At 41.1% G+C, this 17938-nt stretch overlaps 1 protein-coding gene across 14 annotated transcripts in view; it reads right to left on the bottom strand.

Moving 5' to 3' along the window:
• Positions 1-17938, bottom strand: part of TMEM131L (transmembrane 131 like) — a 158986-nt gene that overhangs the window by 66975 nt on the left and 74073 nt on the right. For all 14 annotated transcript variants that reach the window (XM_082726723.1, XM_082726721.1, XM_082726722.1 and 11 more), the window contains 4 exons: positions 10598-10666; positions 5870-5993; positions 4745-4861; positions 3758-3868 (listed from right to left, as the gene is read on the bottom strand). In XM_082726723.1, the coding sequence (XP_082582849.1) occupies positions 3758-3868; positions 4745-4861; positions 5870-5993; positions 10598-10666 (421 nt within the window). The remainder of the gene's footprint in view (positions 1-3757; positions 3869-4744; positions 4862-5869; positions 5994-10597; positions 10667-17938) is intronic.

Here is a 17938-nt window from a genome sequence, read left to right as displayed (position 1 = left end):
AGCACCTATGATGGGGTCAGTAGAGCAATGGTCTCTGCCCTGTGGAGCTGAGGTTCTAAGTGAGGGAAAGGCACTATTTGTACTGAGCTCTCCATGCTCCTAGCCATCCTGGCACATGACCAAAACCTCATTCTGCTTCTCGATGTCTGAGTTACAGTGGAGGCACCTGCATCAGGTGTGTGAAGCCATACACGTTACAGTGATCTGCAGCTGTACACAGCTGTCTCTTGATTACTTTCAACTTAATTTCTCACCATGGAACTGTGTTGGGTTTGCAGCCGCAAAACAGCTGACGCCTTCCGTGATCCTCCTGACAACTGAGGATGTTGACAACTCAAATTTCTTTGACGTTTTAAAGCAATAGCTCATGGTCATGTTAAAAATGCCGTTTCATTTGTATTTCCTCCACAGAGCACCAGAAGGGCTTTGCTGAACAACACTCCTAGCTTTGCAAAATACTCCAGCTGTTTTTCCTTCCCTGATTAGCAAGTCTATAGCTCGGCAGAATCAAGCAGCATCTGCTCATTTTGGAGCCTTCACCTTCTAGACACTTTATATTCAGGAATCCTTGGGTAAATCCTTGTGTGCATGTCTTTGTCTCCTGTTACCTATGTTTAAGCCAGGTAATTTTTTTTTTAATATGCAATTAAACTGAAATCCAACTCTATTTAGGCTCAGATGTGACATCAACCAGAACGTATAGCAGGCTGTACCTTTTACTCAAAGAAATCTAAAAGTTATTTGGCCCTCTTATTGTTTGAGTGAGAATTCTTTTAAATGATTGTTATCACCTTAGTTTCAGTTCTCTTAGGATTCAATGGACTCACATGAAGCAGTTGTATTTCTTTTCTCAACTTCAAATTTTATTCCTAGACACAATAAAGTTATTTCTTTTCATCTGGAGCGAAGGAGGTAAGTGAAAGCAAAGTTGAGGACATCCTAATTTCTGCCTAAGCCTTCTTACTCCCCAGCCTTCTAGCAGATCTACCTTCCAGCTCTAAACTGAGCCAGAGGTGATTTTATGAGTACCTTCTCATAAAAAGACCCTCTCACCCCTTTTGAAGGAAGCTGAACTCAACCACTACCCAGATGTTGGGTTCTCGACCAAAAAAACATTATGAAGAGACCTTGAGACAGAGAGAATATCAAAATGAAGACATTTCTTTCTGAGGAAGGTTAGCTGGCAATTTTATGCCCACTTAAAACACAACACACAAATATATGTATGTAGTTTCCATGCAGAAATATCACAGTCAGAATTTTTTCTGAGGAGTGCCATAATGATTTCTTTAGTCTAATGTTGTAGGGTTTGTTGTTGTTTTTATTTTTTTTTTTTATATAGTAAGCCTTGAAAAATATAGTTTCCTTTTTTCTGAATCACAGTAAAAATAGAAGATTAAAATAGTCGCCTTTTAAGAGATATTTTTTGATATTCAGATCTTCAAAATACTGGTTTCTAACAAAAGATCAGCCCCCCAAATTTGAGTTTTAGCTACAAACTCTTAAATGTAGTGCATTTTATCACATCCCACGTGTGGTCCAATTTGCATTTGGGGGACAGAGACTTTTGAAAAGGCCAGAGTAGACACTGGCAGGTCTGTTACGGGTCCATCAGAATTGCCTGGGAGAGAGACGATGACAGCCTGGACCCAAGAAAGGGCAGTGGGCATCACAGCTAGCAGACAAGGTCTGCCAGGTACAACGCCTGACGTGCAAGCTCTCTTCATAACAAAGTCTCCAGCAGATCTCGTGGAGAGGCCAGCAGGGTCATTGCCCTCTCCCTTACTTACCACCTTGTCTTCCTTCAATTAACCCCTATTAACTAAGATATCTGAACACCTGTCTCTGTTTCAATACTTTTATTACCACTAACACAGAAGCTGGCATTCAAAGCTTCCAGTCTCAGTAACCAGAAAAACCTGGCCATTCGCAGTGGGCCCCCTTTGCTGAAGGAGGGCCCTGAGATAAGGCTAAAAATGTTCAGCAGGAAAAACCTATGCTATCAGCATATGCAAGTCACATTTACTCCAGCCTTTCAACCCCTACAAAAAATGCAAGTCAGATCATGCTATTCTTATGCTTGAAACCTTTCAATAGATTCCCACTGGTTTTAGGATTTAAACCAAATCCAAATTTGCAAACCTTAAGTAATTGTCCTTAAAGTCCTAGGAAGGGGTGTTATTCAATTTTATAAAAATAAAAAAAATAGGTGTGCCTGGGTCAGTGTGGTTAAAGCCTCTGCCTTCCGCTCAGGTCATGATCTCTGGATCCTGGGATTGAGCCCCTCATTGGGCTTTCTGCTCAGCAGGGAGCCTGCTTCCTCCCCCCCTCTCTCTCTGCCTGCCTCTCTGCCTACTTGTGATGTGACTGTCAAATAAATAAATAAAATCTTTAAAAAATATATATATTTTTAAAATAATACAACTAATAATACTAAAAAGCCCCAAGAATTATCCAAAATGATGACAAATCTCCCAGACATTCCATTCGGGATGTCTCCCAGACATTCCCACTGGGATGGAAGCTCCAGGAAGATCCAAATGCTAAAAGAGTGCATGCCCATAGTAGAGGCTCAAGAAGACTACTGAATGAAGGAAAGTCCCAGATACTACTGTGACCCACACAAAGTTCTTAGCAATGTTCTTTATTCACTAATCAGAAAAAAGGATAGGTAAGGTGGAAAAGTTCATCCTACATTGGTTCAAGAGTTTTCTCCATTTCCCAAGTTATCCGTAGTCACCAGGAAATAAGTCAAGGGGGAAAAGTGATCAAACTCTATACCCTATTAATGAAATGCATATTGAAATAACATTAAATTATCATTACACTTGACCCTTGAACAATAGAAGTTGAACTATAAAGGTCCACTTATATGCAAATTCTTTTTTGATAGAGTACAGTCCTATAAATGGATTTTCCCTTATGATTTTAATAACATTTTCTCTAGCTTACTTTTTTCTAAGAATACAGTATATGAGATCTACAACACAGAAAACACGTTAGTCAACTATGTTATCTGTAGGGCTTCTGGTCAACAGTAGGCTATTAGTAGTTAAGTTTCTAGGGAGTCAAAAGTTATACACAGATTATAAAATGCAGAGAGGGTGGGCCCCCAGAACCCCTGCACTGTTCAAGGGTCGACTGGATACACACTCTAAAACATCGACAACATTTCTTTCCACTGAGATCCACTCAGGAAAGACTGGAAGCAGGGAGAGGGGAAGACAGTAAGACATTCCTAAAAAAATACCATTACTGGTGACCACAGAGGTTCTGTCTTCCTGAAAAGCAACCTGGCAAGATTTAACAAGCTCTATAAAATGGTTCATACTCTTTAACTACGGAATCTCTCCTTACAAAACATACCCCAAGGAAATAGGAAAGCCAAAAAGGAAATAAAGAAACTTATAAAACTTGTACTTGGCCTAATGGTAATAATAATGAGAAACTGGAAACATTTCAAATGATCAAAAACAAGATTAAGCTAACTATGGGAAAGCAACACCATAGATTATACAGCCTTTCACAAGAAGTACGTAGATTCCACCAACACTTCACATATGTATATTATTTCTATATATATATATCAGGGTTTTTTTTCCAAAAAAGCAAAAAATAGTAAAATCCCAATTCTGCAACCTGGTGAGTTTAACATCTCTAACAATCCTATATAAAAAGGGCAGCAAAAGATGCCTCAATTTAGAGGACTACAAAGTTTAGTGCATACCAGAATTCAAAATAAATCTATTAAAATTACCTGTGTCTGTGAAAGTCGAATGCTCTGGACCTGTGGAAGCAGAAAGTAAGCGTCTGGTAGCTGCTTTGCAGACCCTTCTGTAGAGACTCTTCGAGTGCCAATTCCAGATACCTTCCGGAAAAAAAAAAAAAAAAAAAAGTTAATTACTCCCCTATTCATTTTGAAACATATTTGCCATAATGTTAAAATACCTTTGGAAAGGAAATTTGTATTCACCACTGTGGCCTGTAAGACTCTATTAATCCAATTATTACATGTATTTTTGTTTACAAAAGAAAGCAACAAAAGTTGCTATATTTAAGCTGAATGTTCCTCACTATAGCAAGCCTTTGCAAAAATAAACAATTTTTCTGATATGGAACCAAATGTTTAATGGAAACCAGTAAGAACTAACCACAAAAATCATAGATCTTGGCTTGATGTCACATCCTATTAAAGATGTCAGATACCACTTAAGATAAATATTCCTAACTACTTCCTGAACAACAACAAAAAAACTCTTCCCCCTCCATCCCTGGTGCCTTGATATGAACAGTGAGCTCCCCGAGAACTGGTCCCCCCAAAACATGAAATCCATATCCCCTGATCAGAAATATTCCCGAGCCCAGGAGGGAAGGAGGCAGAAGCACTAGGGACTGCTTTTATAGCTTCTCCCTCTGGACTGTGCATGAGGTCAGGGCAGAACTCTGAAAGCCCACTCAATTTTATAATAAAAATATAATATGGTAGACTTCCTGGTTTTGTTCCAATGCCCTTCAAAGATCCATAGTGAGAGTTACAGCTCTGTGCTTTGGGCTCAAGACAGCCAACTGTGTATAGCATGGCAGGTAGAAGAAGCGGGAAAGCTGGTGAGTTTACATCATTAAAAATCTTTCATTCTAATGACATAAACCAGGCAGCAACATTTACAAAAGTCCTTTATAAAATACCCAACCCCCCTGTTAAATCAACAACCAAATCAAGGGACGAGAGGGGAAAGTTACTTACATGATAGGGAAGGACTCCATAGGAGGAGGTATTAATAAATAAAGAACTTTCAATGCTTCCTTCTTCAGTAGGTAAGAAAATAATTCTGAAGGATGTTTTCCCCATTGCTGGAATTACCTGAAGGGAAGGTACCAAATTAGCCATTTGGAATGAACCTCTGTAAAAAAATGTCTTTCAGAGATTTCCTTTTTTGACAATTTCCCCTTAACAGATGCCTATTCTGTACCCTTGATTCAGAAGTATCATGAGTCCTTGAGAATCACCAAATGGATCAAAATCCAATAATCAAAGAGAATGTTCTCAAAGAACACACCACAGACTGACCACAAGGCAGCCGCCAAGTCCTTTCACTTCAGATTGGGAATCCTATGCCCTCACCTTCTTCCTTTTCCTTCCACTTCTGCACCCAAACACAGTTCTAACTCCACCTAAGTAAAAGGAGCCAGCAATGTACAAATTTGACAATTCCTAAAGAAAGGAGCTGCGTGTATCTGGACTATCATAAACAAAATCCTGGGCTCCCTACTGCACCATCTCCTCAGTCCCATATTTAAAAGGAAAAAAATGTATCGGGTAGACATAAGTAAGCTAAATAAACAAATAAAACCTACTAGTAACTGGGATCTTCACTCAACGTTAAAGACCACTGAAATCTAAACAACGAGGAAGAACAGGGATTGGTAGCTCTCTGCTGCCTATTAACTTTATAAGGAGCCATTCACTCCTTCCTATTCCTATATTTAGAAAGGAGTCCTGTTCTAGTAGGTTCTCCAGGCAGAGACCACAATTCTAAAAACTTGTAATGATTACTAAAGGGTTCAGCAGTTGTCGTCATTTCAAGACCCATAATATTAAGTTTCTTTAACCATGAAAATGTCCTATTAGATATACAACATTATACCTTGTTTAGACTCTAAACTTTTTTTTCCCCATGGAGATATCAAGAGCCACCAAAATTATAGACAACTGAAAAAATAAACGCTAAAGCAAACACGCAGAAGGAAAGAGTGTGGGTAGCAGGAAAAGGGGAGACAGGGAGCAGAAAGTCAAAAATGCAGGCCAAAGAAAGCAAGAAAGCCTGGCAGCCTCCCACAGCATAGTTTCCAGGAGTATATCAACACTTACCCTGCAATGAACAGGAGGCACATGAAAATGTCTAGCAGCTGTAAACACTGAATTCACCACGACCTCCCTATCCCTACTAGGGTTATAAGCATAGAGAATCTTTGCTGCAGGGTGACCCAGGAACCTAGGAGGGGAACAAGGAGAAAAAAAAACCAATGGACTGTGTGGTCGTAAATACGGCCATCCACCCACCGCTCCACCCACGCACCATGTATATGCTTTCAACCCAGAAAGCTGTTGGTGTTCATTAAAGCTAAAAGCAGCAGTGATTAAATCCGGCTACTAATAAAACATTTAATTCACAAGTCAAAGCCTTTTAAAAGAATCCTTTCTTTTATGAGACACTTATGCCAACCAATGGTAACACCTCTCCGACTTTGGTGTTGGAAGAATTCAACCTGCAGAGGCCGTTACATGCTTGCAAATACACAGCAGGAACTAGGTACTCGCCTAACGGGGCTCTAATTCAAAGGAAAACAGGTTTGGATAAGAAGCTGTACTCATAGAAAAACCCAGGTTTTTTGAGAGTTTCTTCTCTGAGTGATAAGTTTAAAAAGGCTTTTTGGGGGGAATGGATTTCTACTTACAAAGAGACTTTATCCTGTCTCATGAAAGGAAAAACTTAACTGTTGCTAAAGACCATTCTTCTGAGAACCAAACTCAGCAGCACTTTCCAGTGCTTGCTCTTATCCGTTTGAATCATGAGTCTTCTAGAAAATTCTGATGAAAGCTCTGGCTCCTCCCTCCACAGACAGACGCACAGAGAAGTTTCAGACATAATTTCAAAACATTCACGTTCTAAGGTAAGGATATCTGCTTTCCAGCAAACACCCTCACTGATGAGGATGCTCACGTTGATTTTTCCCTTCCTCCTCTTTTCCATCCGTTGCAAGGAGAGCAAAGGAACTGCAGAGGAATGGAGCTATCACTGGCCCACCTGGGCCCGCCTCCCTGCCATGGTCCCTGGAATCCTTCCCCTCAGATTCCTACCAGTTCGGTTTCATGGTCATACACGGAGAGCCACATACATTTCACTGAAGCCCCTTCTCCAGATGTAATGCCCTCCTCAGAAGCAGAGACCCAAATATACCGCTCTCCTTAACATGGCCTAGAAATAAAACTATATTCTATGTTAAAAATTCATCTACATTATACTTGTATTTGTCTGATTTTATTCTGATTTCTCTGATACCAAGAACTGTGTGTTTTAGAGAAAATGAAGTACATGTTGTCTTATAGACAATGGGATTTCCAAACTACCATATCCCGCCATCAAATCCTTCATATTCCTCTTCCTTTTTTTCTCTTCATGCCCAGGTCAGAGGCTAGTGTGGGGCTGGAATTCATGACCCTCAGATCAAGACCCAAGGCCGATATTAAGAGTCGGATGTTTAACCGACTGAGCCACTCAGGTACCCACACTTCCTACTTTTAATCACAAGTCTCTACTGAAAATTTAAAACAACCAATGTGTATTTTAAAAAATAAGTCCTTTACATCCAGTTATAAATAAAATACACACTAATGTGATTCTTTATTATTTTTTTAATGTTCTTATCTAATACAACTAAAATTTTTTATATTACCATAGGGGTCACCTCTGAGAGCTCTGCTTTGGGTGTACTGGGTTCACATTTGCCCTCTCCCTTCACTAAGTTAAATTAAATAAAGACTTCATCATTTAAGGTTTTACGTAAATACAAGGCTCAATCAGCAAAGTTATTACTACTTATCCTCAAAGCTTTGTATCATTGGAATACAAGATGTTTAGTTTAAAAAAATACAGATATTGCCCAAACAAAAACATTTTAGAAAATCAGACCCCAAACTGTAATTCTACAGAGCCCCATGACTGCATCCACTAGAAACCTCACCAGACCTAGTGCAGACCTAGTTACCACTGTGCTATTTTTATTCTATTTTTAATTCTATTTTTAAAAGTGTTATGAGGATAAGAATTTCAGTCACTAGTGACAACTGGAAGATACTCTACTAATTTAATACTACAAAAGAATGATTAAAATCTCTTATGAATGATTAGCACTTTTAATCTCCGGACCAGCGGAATATTAACCCTTACAATAAACCCTAAGAAGTGGGCAGAACGCAGGTGAGTAACAAGATCCTGATTCTTCATCCCAGAGGGAAACAGCAGTGATGAAAAGGGGTGGGGTTTGCCCAAGGTCAACTCTGAAATAAACAATAGCAAAAGCTGAACAAAGGCAGTGAAGAAATCAGGAGGAGAACTCTCTGGCTGAAGTTTGAATCTAATGCCTATAAAAATAGACCATATGTAAAAAGTAAGGAAGAATTTGACTAATTTTAGAAGTGTTCTGGGATGCCTGGGCGGCTCAGTCGGTTAAGCATCTGCCTTCAGCTCAGGTCATGATCCCAGGACCTGACTGAGTCCCACATTGGGCTCTGCTCAGTGGGCAGCCAGCTTCTTCCTCTGCCCCTCACCCCACTCATGTTCTCTCTTTTTCAAATAAATAAATAAAATCTCAAAAAAAAATAATTTATTCCCATAATCATATCCTAGAGCTCACCAAAAAAAAAAAAAAAAAAAGGTATGTGCTGGAGAAGACTTATTCTGTCACTTCTAGTGAAATGCACCAAATTCATGAGCATCTGCAGTTCATGCTCAAGTACAATTTGAAAATGACACACACACAACTCTCTGCCTCTCTCTCTCTCTCAGATAATGCCTGCCCCCCCAGTATTCCACTATCCTTCTAGGATTGATAGAAGACTCAGCTGACAAGAGATACAACTGTACTTTGAGAACTACAAAGTACTACACAAACAAAACTGAATCATCCAAAGGTGAGACAAGGCTAAAGTGTGATAACCTTTGTAAATAAAACATTTAAAACATTTGCTTTTCAACCCGCTTCCAGTTATCAGGGCCAGAAAGGGATGCAAATAGCCAGTTAACATTTGTAGCCAAGACATCCATCCATCCATGTGCACTCTTCTCAGGACTTTTATCTTACTGAAGAGGAAATATATCATAGCCAGCATCCCATCACCTGGAGTTGTTACCTTCATCTAACTGTACTTACTACTATTCATTTTACAATATCTACCAGACTGTAATATTTTTTTCTTTTTTCTCTTCCATATCTTTATTTAAATTTGTTAGTTAACATACAATGTAATAAACAATGTTGTATTTGTAGGTATTAATGCTGTATTTGTATATAATAGACAATGTATGTATTTGTAAAAGTAGGTCCTGCATTAAAATTCCCGCTTACCATAAAGACTTTTCACCTAAGTAAAGCGATCTCTCAGAATCTCAAACCAGTGAAGTTTTTTCATAAATTCAGCTTTGAACACTTCTTTACTGAACAGTAAAAATGTGCAAATTCAAACACAAAGAGGCAGACACCTAGAATATTGTAAAGATAGCCAGCACCCTTCCCACTTTCCTCTCTTCTTCCCTTTACAGAATCACCATTAAAAGCTCAACACGGTACTTAATTCTACGTTTAACATTCCTTCTCCTTTACGGCAGCTCTAACCTTTTGCTGACCAGAAGGAAAGGGCAAGAAGGCCGTCCAGAGGAATCAAGGAGGGCGTCCCAGGTGCTCCCCCAACACCATGCCTACTTCACTCACCTAACTCTTCTTGTAACTCAAAACAGCTCTTCATGAAATGAATGTTCCAGGCTGCTGAAGCAAGCGGGGCTCTGACATCTAAACACTTTTACTTCCATACTTGAAACTCTAGGAACGTGGCACAGTATCTCCTCAGAGCCAAGACATTCTACATCCAACGTGTTGAATACCAGAGGTTTCCAACTTCAACCACTGTAAGCATTACAGCCTGCAAGAATCCTTCAGTTCTCCCTTCTGCTCGGCATCGCCCTTCTCCTAACTTCTCCAAGTTCCCAGATTCGTCCCTCAACCAACAATCAAGTCACGTTCCCTTCATCTTCAGGGTTCTGAACGTGATGAGGGCATCATTGTACTTAGGATGAGTAAGTAACTGCAGCTTATATGCTGTCTTTCCCACTGTGTTTCAAAATCTTGAATGGAGCAACTAATGTCTGCACTGTGCATAACAAAGCATAACAAGCAGTAAAAACAAGCAAATGGATCTAAGGCAAAGAATTCCAAAACCATCAATATTTATAGTATTTTTCACTATAACTTGATTTGTTACAGAAAAACAATATTGACTTATTAAATTCCAGTCACTTTATATTGACTTCTTATTAAATTTCAATCACTTCTTATTAAATTCCAATCACATTTTAAGGAGTATTTATTAAAAACTGAAGAAATCGAGGCGCCTAGGTGGCTCAGTGGGTTAAGCCTCTGCCTCTGGCTCAGGTCATGATCTCAGGGTCCTGGGATGGAGCCCCGTGTCAGGCTCTCGGCTCAGCAGCAGGGAGCCTGCTTCCCTTCTTCTCTCTCTGCCTGCCTCTTTGCCTACTTGTGATCTCTGTCTGTCAAATGAATAAATAAAATCTTAAAAAAAAAAAATGGCTAAAACAATCTTACATTCTCCCTTTCACAAAAATATTCCTCTGAACAAGTCCCAGGATCAATATTCCTCATATTACTAATATACTTAAAATGTATTTAAAATTTTATTTATAGATATATAAATGTGCTATATATAAATACATTTTAAATATATTAATATATATATAAATGATATCCTGAAAACAAAAAATGTAAATAAAACAAGTTATCAGGATTATAAAGAAAAGATACTTACTGAATTCCAAAATCTAGAACTGATGGCTGAAAATGTAAGCCCTTTCCACTGAACAGTTTGTCTGAAAAGCTAAAAAAGAAAAGACAAGACAGATTAATTTTGTTGTAGTTTTGAGATTTAAATGCTGAGTTAAGAATATATACTTAGGCCAATGGTTCTCATGAGCTATAATTTTCCTTCCTTATAGATGAGTCTAAATTGGTTTTAAATGTAAAAACTGAATTATGAGAAGTCTAATATAATTCTACAGCTGCAAAAATTTAAGATACTTTTAGATGATGGTTAATGTAACTTCATATCAAATGTATAGATTCTATAAGCGTTCACCAAAAAACGGACTGCATATAAGTTTTAATAGGCTTCATTTCTGGATGCATTTGAGTAACATGACTATTTTCATAAACTTTAAATCAAGACAAGACATACAAGTAAGGTGGGTGGGGGTGAGGGACTAGAGAGGGAGATTTGGTCTCTAAATTAGTAGACTATTTGTAACAGGGAAAGGATGGGGGAGTGTAGACAGGGTTGCTCCTCAATGCTGAAACCATCCCCAAATCTGTATTTATAAGAATAATCATTACATAAAACCTCACATGGCAGGTCATATCCTTCTGCAGTTCTTAATCATTACAATGATTTTTCTTTAGAACCAAGACATAAATTAACATACCAAAAAACATATAAAGAAAACAAACAGAAGAAAAAACATATGTATAACATAATAACACAATATACATACACATACATAAATACACTTAATGACATAAAATGCAAAGCACGTGATATGTATGTGTATGTGTGATATATACACCAAGAAACTATCAGTCATCATATGACATTTTATTTTCTAAAAAATAGTTATTTGAGAGAGAGAGAGATACAGCATGCACACAGAGAGAGAATCTCAAGCAGACTCCATGCTGAGCAGAGTCCAACTCAGGACTCAACGTCATGACCCAGAGATAAAGACCTGAACCAAAATCAAGAGTTAGATGCTTAACCAACTAAGCCACCCAGGCACCCGGTTTATATGACCTTCGGAAGCCATGTAATTCAAAAACATTTAACTGAAGAGCCCCAAAATGTAATAAGTGTAGCTATTTTCAAAAACTCCAGCAAACTTTCCAAAATACAATCTTTCCACCTAGCGCTCCACCAAACATGGTCCCAAGACTGGGTCCAGGAGTGGACATCTGAGTTTCAGAGCCACTGGCCAATAGAAGCTTTGTGACCTTCAGCAAGCTGGTCTCCCATTTTCCCTTAAGGTGCAGACAACACAGAGACCAGAGAACCCCTCCCAAACCCTCATCTGACAGGGAGAATCCTGGCTGCAATCTTCCCTTCCTCCCTCCACTTCACTGCCCCTATCTAAATCAAGGGGACAGTTCAATCTTCACCAGCCCAACTTCTGCACTTCTCCACTTGTGTTGAACTTGAGCAGAGAAGAGGCATGCTGATTACTGGTCTCCCTCCAACCACAAAAGGCCAGGACTCCCTCCATAACTTGTGTACAAAAAGGCCACTAACTCACCTAGTTGCCTCCAGAAATGTTTCGGAGAATCCTAGTAAGTGACAGATGTAAAGAAATGTGAACATCAGATCGAGCTGGCCAGGGCTCAGCATCCCAGAAGAAAAACAAAACAGGCAACTTCACATGCCAAAAACTGTCTTAGAAAAGTCAGGCTACTGCATAAGTATTAAGCAAAATAACTATAGTCTCCTCTGTCCTGTGCACCGGAAGTGGACTTACATTGGATTTCACACCCAACTTCAGAATGAAGACAAGGTTTTAAGGATTTAAGCAATTCACTCAAGATCACATAGCTACTAAGAGAGCCAGAATTCCAATGCAGGTCTGTTGAGGTCAGAAACTTGAAGCTAGTATGTAGTTCAGGCTTATCCAAGTTCACAGGACCCACCCAAGGAACCAAGGCAGTCTAGTGGCTGGGTGAGGGTTTGGGCTTCAGAATGCAGACAAACTTAAATTCCAGGCCCAAGGTCACCACTCTCTAGTCCTGAGCGGGTCAATCACTTCTCACAAGTCCCAGCCTTACAATTTTAAAATGAAGATGGCAACAGTATCTACCATATAATTATCCTGAGGTTAAAATAAGAGAATAATGCCTTTGCTTTGTGCCTGGCACATAGTTAAAAGTGCAATAAATATTAGATCATGTTACTAAGAGGAAGACTGTCACCTGACAAGAAAAGTAATGAGAGCAGATGGAGAAGCCGATCGAGTTTGAGTCAGAGCTGACCTGGGGATTTAAAAGTCCTGAATGGGTAGCAGTAATTCTCTCTAAATAGAACAAATGAAATATAAACATACATTATATGTTTATTAAATAAATAAATACGCAACTATTTAACATCCAAAAAAAAGAGAGAGAACAAATGAAACATAAACCTGGGCCATCTCCTATCATAACCAGAGATTTTTAAAGCCCACAATCAGGAAGTTTAACAAACCCAATAGTAGTCAGCTATGTACAGTCCACCTTAAAGCTATAAACTACACATGGTCAGCATTTCCCTAACTTCAGAAAAAAAAAAACAAACCCTATTTTAATTTTATCATGGAGAAGTAAAATCATGTCACTATTTCTCTCTAAAACTCACAGAACAGATTTATTTTTTCTCTTTGGTCAGTTTCAGCTCACTTGACTTTGACAATTTGGAAAGGAGATCAAGTTATAAGGAGCTTTAACATCACTGTCTTGAGTTAAAAAGTTAGTTCTCAAAGATAAAACTGCTTTAGTGTAGATACTACCCTGGACAATACCCACTCACGCACACATGCCCTCAAGTATTTGTTAAAAACTGAAGGGGGAAAAGACAGAGCAAACTGCCAAAATTAAGCCAACTGTGGACATCAACAACCATCCTCAAATATCACTGGTGGCAAAGAAATTACACTGTGTTTAAAGATGCCAAAGTTTCATTTCCAACTCGATGACATCCAAGTAACTTAAGCCTTAGGAATTACAGCAGTAAAAGACAAAATTCCCTCCTTTTTCTCCCTTACTCAAAAAGTCAGCATTAACCTTTTCGTATGTGTGCCCCTCAATAGCGTGAATGCTTCCCTTACACCACAGCTCACCTGCCCTCTTTCACTCTTAGGATTCCCCTCATCGGCAGAAAAGAAACTCAGATATCTTACAAAAACAAATGATAAATTCATGCCACATATTTCTAATGTTCACCCCAGTCCCACCAACAAGATAATTCTAAGGAAAAGCCCTTTATGAGGAGAGGAAAATAAACAAAGGGCCATTTTGCTTCCCTAACAGGAGCACAGGGAGAGGACGTCGAGGTGACGGTTATTTGAGGTGAGGGAGCTCTTGTTTATAGGAACCCTGCCCCCCACACTCTCTTAGCCCTTCTGAGGACACTGGCCGTCCCAGTGTTGACTCCTACCTCACCAGCAGGACATGTGGACAAGGAATTCTACACATGATATTTGGAAAGAATATCATCACCTAAGATTATCTGAATTTTTTCCTCTTTTATCTTCTTTTTTTTTTCCAGAAACTTCAGCTAACTCTTTTCTCTTTCTATAAAAAATAAACAAAATAACAACAAAAACAGTTCCAAAAAGTGGGTAGAATAAGAGAAAAGGAATTTCTGTGGAAAAGAGAAGACCTTGGTTCAGGTCCCAGGTCCGTTTTGAGTTTCCTCTTTGGCAAACTGCAGGAGCACGGCTCTGACACCCTTACAGGAGCATTCAGATGCCCAGACTCCATATTCCTAGGAAAATTAAATCTCTGACATCAGACACACCCACTGAAACATTTCAGTCCAGTGACTTCGACATGGAAATGGATTAACTATAACCAACTGTTCTGGTCATTCAGGAATGCTATCTGACCAACAAACGGATCAGGGGAAATGCAGTGCTCCACCTCTCTGGAATGAGAAACAGGGCCCAGCAGCTGCAGAACTGGCCTCCTGGCCTACACTCAGTATGGACTGGCTTCCCTGGGGCAGAGGCTTAGCTCGAGGAAGATTCTCCCCTCAAGCTTATGATCCAGGACACCAGACAAGGCTTGTAGGCCAATAAGCCAAACTCAAAGATCAAGAAAATTCAAAGAGAAGAACAGAAATCTCTGAAATGGCCAGGAAAGCTCGGGGGTGGGGGTGGGAGGAGTCAGGGGCTTCAAAGAACAGTGACCTCGAATGGAAACTGAAGGGAGGCCACTTGAACAAAGCTAACAGCTAGAGGGAAGACAGAGAGGCTAAGGAGAGCACTGGCCACATCTGGAGCACACCATCCGAGCGAGGAAAACACACTAGACAGTTGGCCTGGCAGCTCTGAATGGTGGAGTGCTGAGCAGGAAGAGTGAGGACAGGAGGGAGCAGAAGGGGGGCAGCCAACGATGAGACCTTGCTGGAGGACGAGAACGCGGGTGGGGACACGAGCCTAACATGCGCCACGATGTGCCCTAAAAAGAGTCTCATGAACTGTAGTGTAGGTCTGTGCCGGGCCTTTACTCCTAAAGGGACCTGAAGGTTTAATCAGTTTCTGGAGAAGACAAACGAGTTTCCGAAAATAGTCCACACAGGCTGTTGTGACCCTTGCTGAATAGGTAAAAATTAACCTTTGGCAGGGATCTGAGAAACAATGGTGACCAGCTCCAGGGAGGATGGAACTGTCTGGTTTTCCATATTCCTAAATAGCCTGGTTTTCCTTAGCCTCTCAAAGCCCTAACAGCTGCAGCTCTCTGCCTTTTCCATGCAAACTCTTTCAGTCCCTCGAGAGAGGTCCATGACCAGGCTATAGGCACTGGATGAGCACCAGGACAAGAGGACTGGCTTCTCATGTGTTCTGCAAAACCCTCTCTGCCTGAGAAAGGTAACAAAGGAGACCGTAGAAAAATAACACTATTGTCTAGACTCTGAAACATTCAAGGAAAGACCTATTATGCTATTGAGCTACCTCCTGGGCTCTTCTCCCTAGCTGGGAGAATTGGGAGTGCCCATCAGAGACCAGTGCTGCCAATGCTGGAAAAGACCTACAGATTCACAAAGGCAGAGATTCATGCACTGTCAGACCCCTTGGCCCCTGAGCCAACAGCAGGTATTTTCAGGACTCAGCTGTTATTCCCATGAACCTGGAGGGATTTCAGTACTTTTCCGTTATACAGGAGAACTGGGAAGGACCCCTGCATAGACAGAAGCAGCTCCTGCCTGGGGCAGCCCTTACCAAAGCCTGCCAATGCCAGTGGAAGACCTCCACAGGTCCCCACGGACAGGAAGCCCAGAAGCGGCCCTCCCTGATCACTTCTGTGATTCAATGGTGCCCAGCTTTACAGACCACTGTGAAAAAGCCCAAACTGCATGATTTATGAAGTAAGTTCTAGAAGTACATGAGTTATGAAATTCCACATTATAATATTAGTACTACAAACTGCTTTCAGCTCTTACTTTTAAAAAATATTTCTCCCAGAAGTTTACAGAAGAAAAATAGGATAGACATACGCACATCTCCTAAGGTCAGAACTGCCATTCTTCCTGGAGAAGTAACAACTGGTGAAGAACCACATGACAGTGAAGGCAGACACCAGTATTTTCCCCCTGGAATTCCAAAAATGGGGGGAAAAAAAACCATTTGGCTGGACATGATTTTCCTAGCTTCTATTACAGAAAGCCTCTGACTTTAAGGTCAAAGTCAAGAGGAAAGTCCTTGGAGCAATAATACCAGCAGCAGTCTGTCAGAGACACTCTTACTGGTAATGGGATATCCGCGTGTTGGGGTATGGCATGTTCCCAAGGCCAGGACAAAAGTTGTGCACATCAATCTGTCCCTCGAGTTGCAAAGGCATTCTCCCAGTTCATACCACCCATGGATGAGGCAGGCATTCCTTCTCTCCAAGACTAAGGTTCTAAGGCACGTTTCTGGATGGAACCTGGGTTGATGACAGGTCCTTACCCACCATGCCCTCTCCAGGATGTTCAATGTCCCCTCCTGCTGTCCTCCTTCTCCACTTAGACACAGGAGAGACTCACGCTTCTGTCACTTGGGAAAACCCTTTGACCTTCATCCCTTCAGCTTTGGGCAAAGGTAACAACAGCAAGTACACTTACTAAGCACTCACAGTGTATCAGATGCTGAGCCCAGCACTGTCCCATGTAATCCTCAGAACCCCGTGTGGACACCATTATTATTGCATTTCCATACCCAAAGAAACCGACGTTTTGGGCATTTAAACAACCAGCCAAAGCCCACTCCGCTGCCAGGTGACTGACAGGGAAGAAGCCCCTGTGTTACACTGTCTCCCACCAATGTCGCTGGTGTCCTGCCCCCTCAACTCTCCCAGAAATGCTTTACTGAGGTCATCAGTGAGGACATGCCAGGAAGGCAAGTGCTGACATTACTCAATCTGCCTGGCTCTTCTCCTGAAGGGTCCCTCCTTGGTTTCTAGAAAATCTCACCCAGTCTCCCCCTTTCCTCTATGCTGCTCCTTCTCAGCTCCCTGTCAAGCTCCTCTCCTCCACATGACTGTCCCCTCAGTGCTCCCTAAATTCTCTCTCTGGCCTGTCACATCTACCCCCAAGTTTCAGCTATCACCAGCTAGGTGATGCTTTCCTATATGGACATCTGTCATCTCCTTGTGCAGCATCCAGGTTTCCTTACTTTAACCACAGACTTCCCAGTGCCACCCCTCCTGGATTCTGAAAGGGTCAGTTACTCATTTTTCTAGCCCTGCTTTGTAGTCAAGATGCTGACATGTGACTGGGACTTGGCCAGATTCGCCTGCCAGAAGAGGGCATCGGGAGCTGGGGCCACATGGAAGGGAAGGAAGCAGAGAATCATCCTGGGAATGAGCTCGGCAGCCAGGCAGCGGGGCAGAAGTCAAGGACAGCAGTGTCCTCGGCATCTGCTTCCATGGCACAATCCTGGCTGTGCTTCTATCTGCTGCAACCCACTTCCTTGCTTTGTTTTCTGAACTTGGTTCTTCAGTCTTCCTAGAGATTCTGAGAGCGGCCCAACATCTTCTCAATAAATTCCTTTCCTGCTTCAATCAGCCATAACTGGTTTCTGTGGTTTGACTGATTCATTTCCCAAGACTGTATATCTGTGGCCTAGACCCCTCTGCTGAGCTCCTGCCTTGGGTTTCCAAATGTACCAGACACCATCCCACAGACGGCCTCCAGCCCTGTCCCAATGGAATCCATGGCAGAGTTCAGCATCTGGCTGGGACTCCACTGTCGGATCACAGGGCACCACCCACTAGTCTCCCCCAGGCCATGGTTGCTCTTGCTGTGGTTTCAGTCACCTGCATCACCCCCAGTCCAGAAGCAGATAATCTTTCTTCTGGTACATAGCCAGAAAGTCAATAG

Source organism: Mustela nivalis, assembly GCF_964662115.1.
Source record: "Mustela nivalis genome assembly, chromosome: 4".
Taxonomy (NCBI): domain Eukaryota; kingdom Metazoa; phylum Chordata; class Mammalia; order Carnivora; family Mustelidae; genus Mustela; species Mustela nivalis.
Note: the sequence above shows the minus strand (reverse complement) of the source record. Positions and strands in the feature narration are given on the sequence as shown.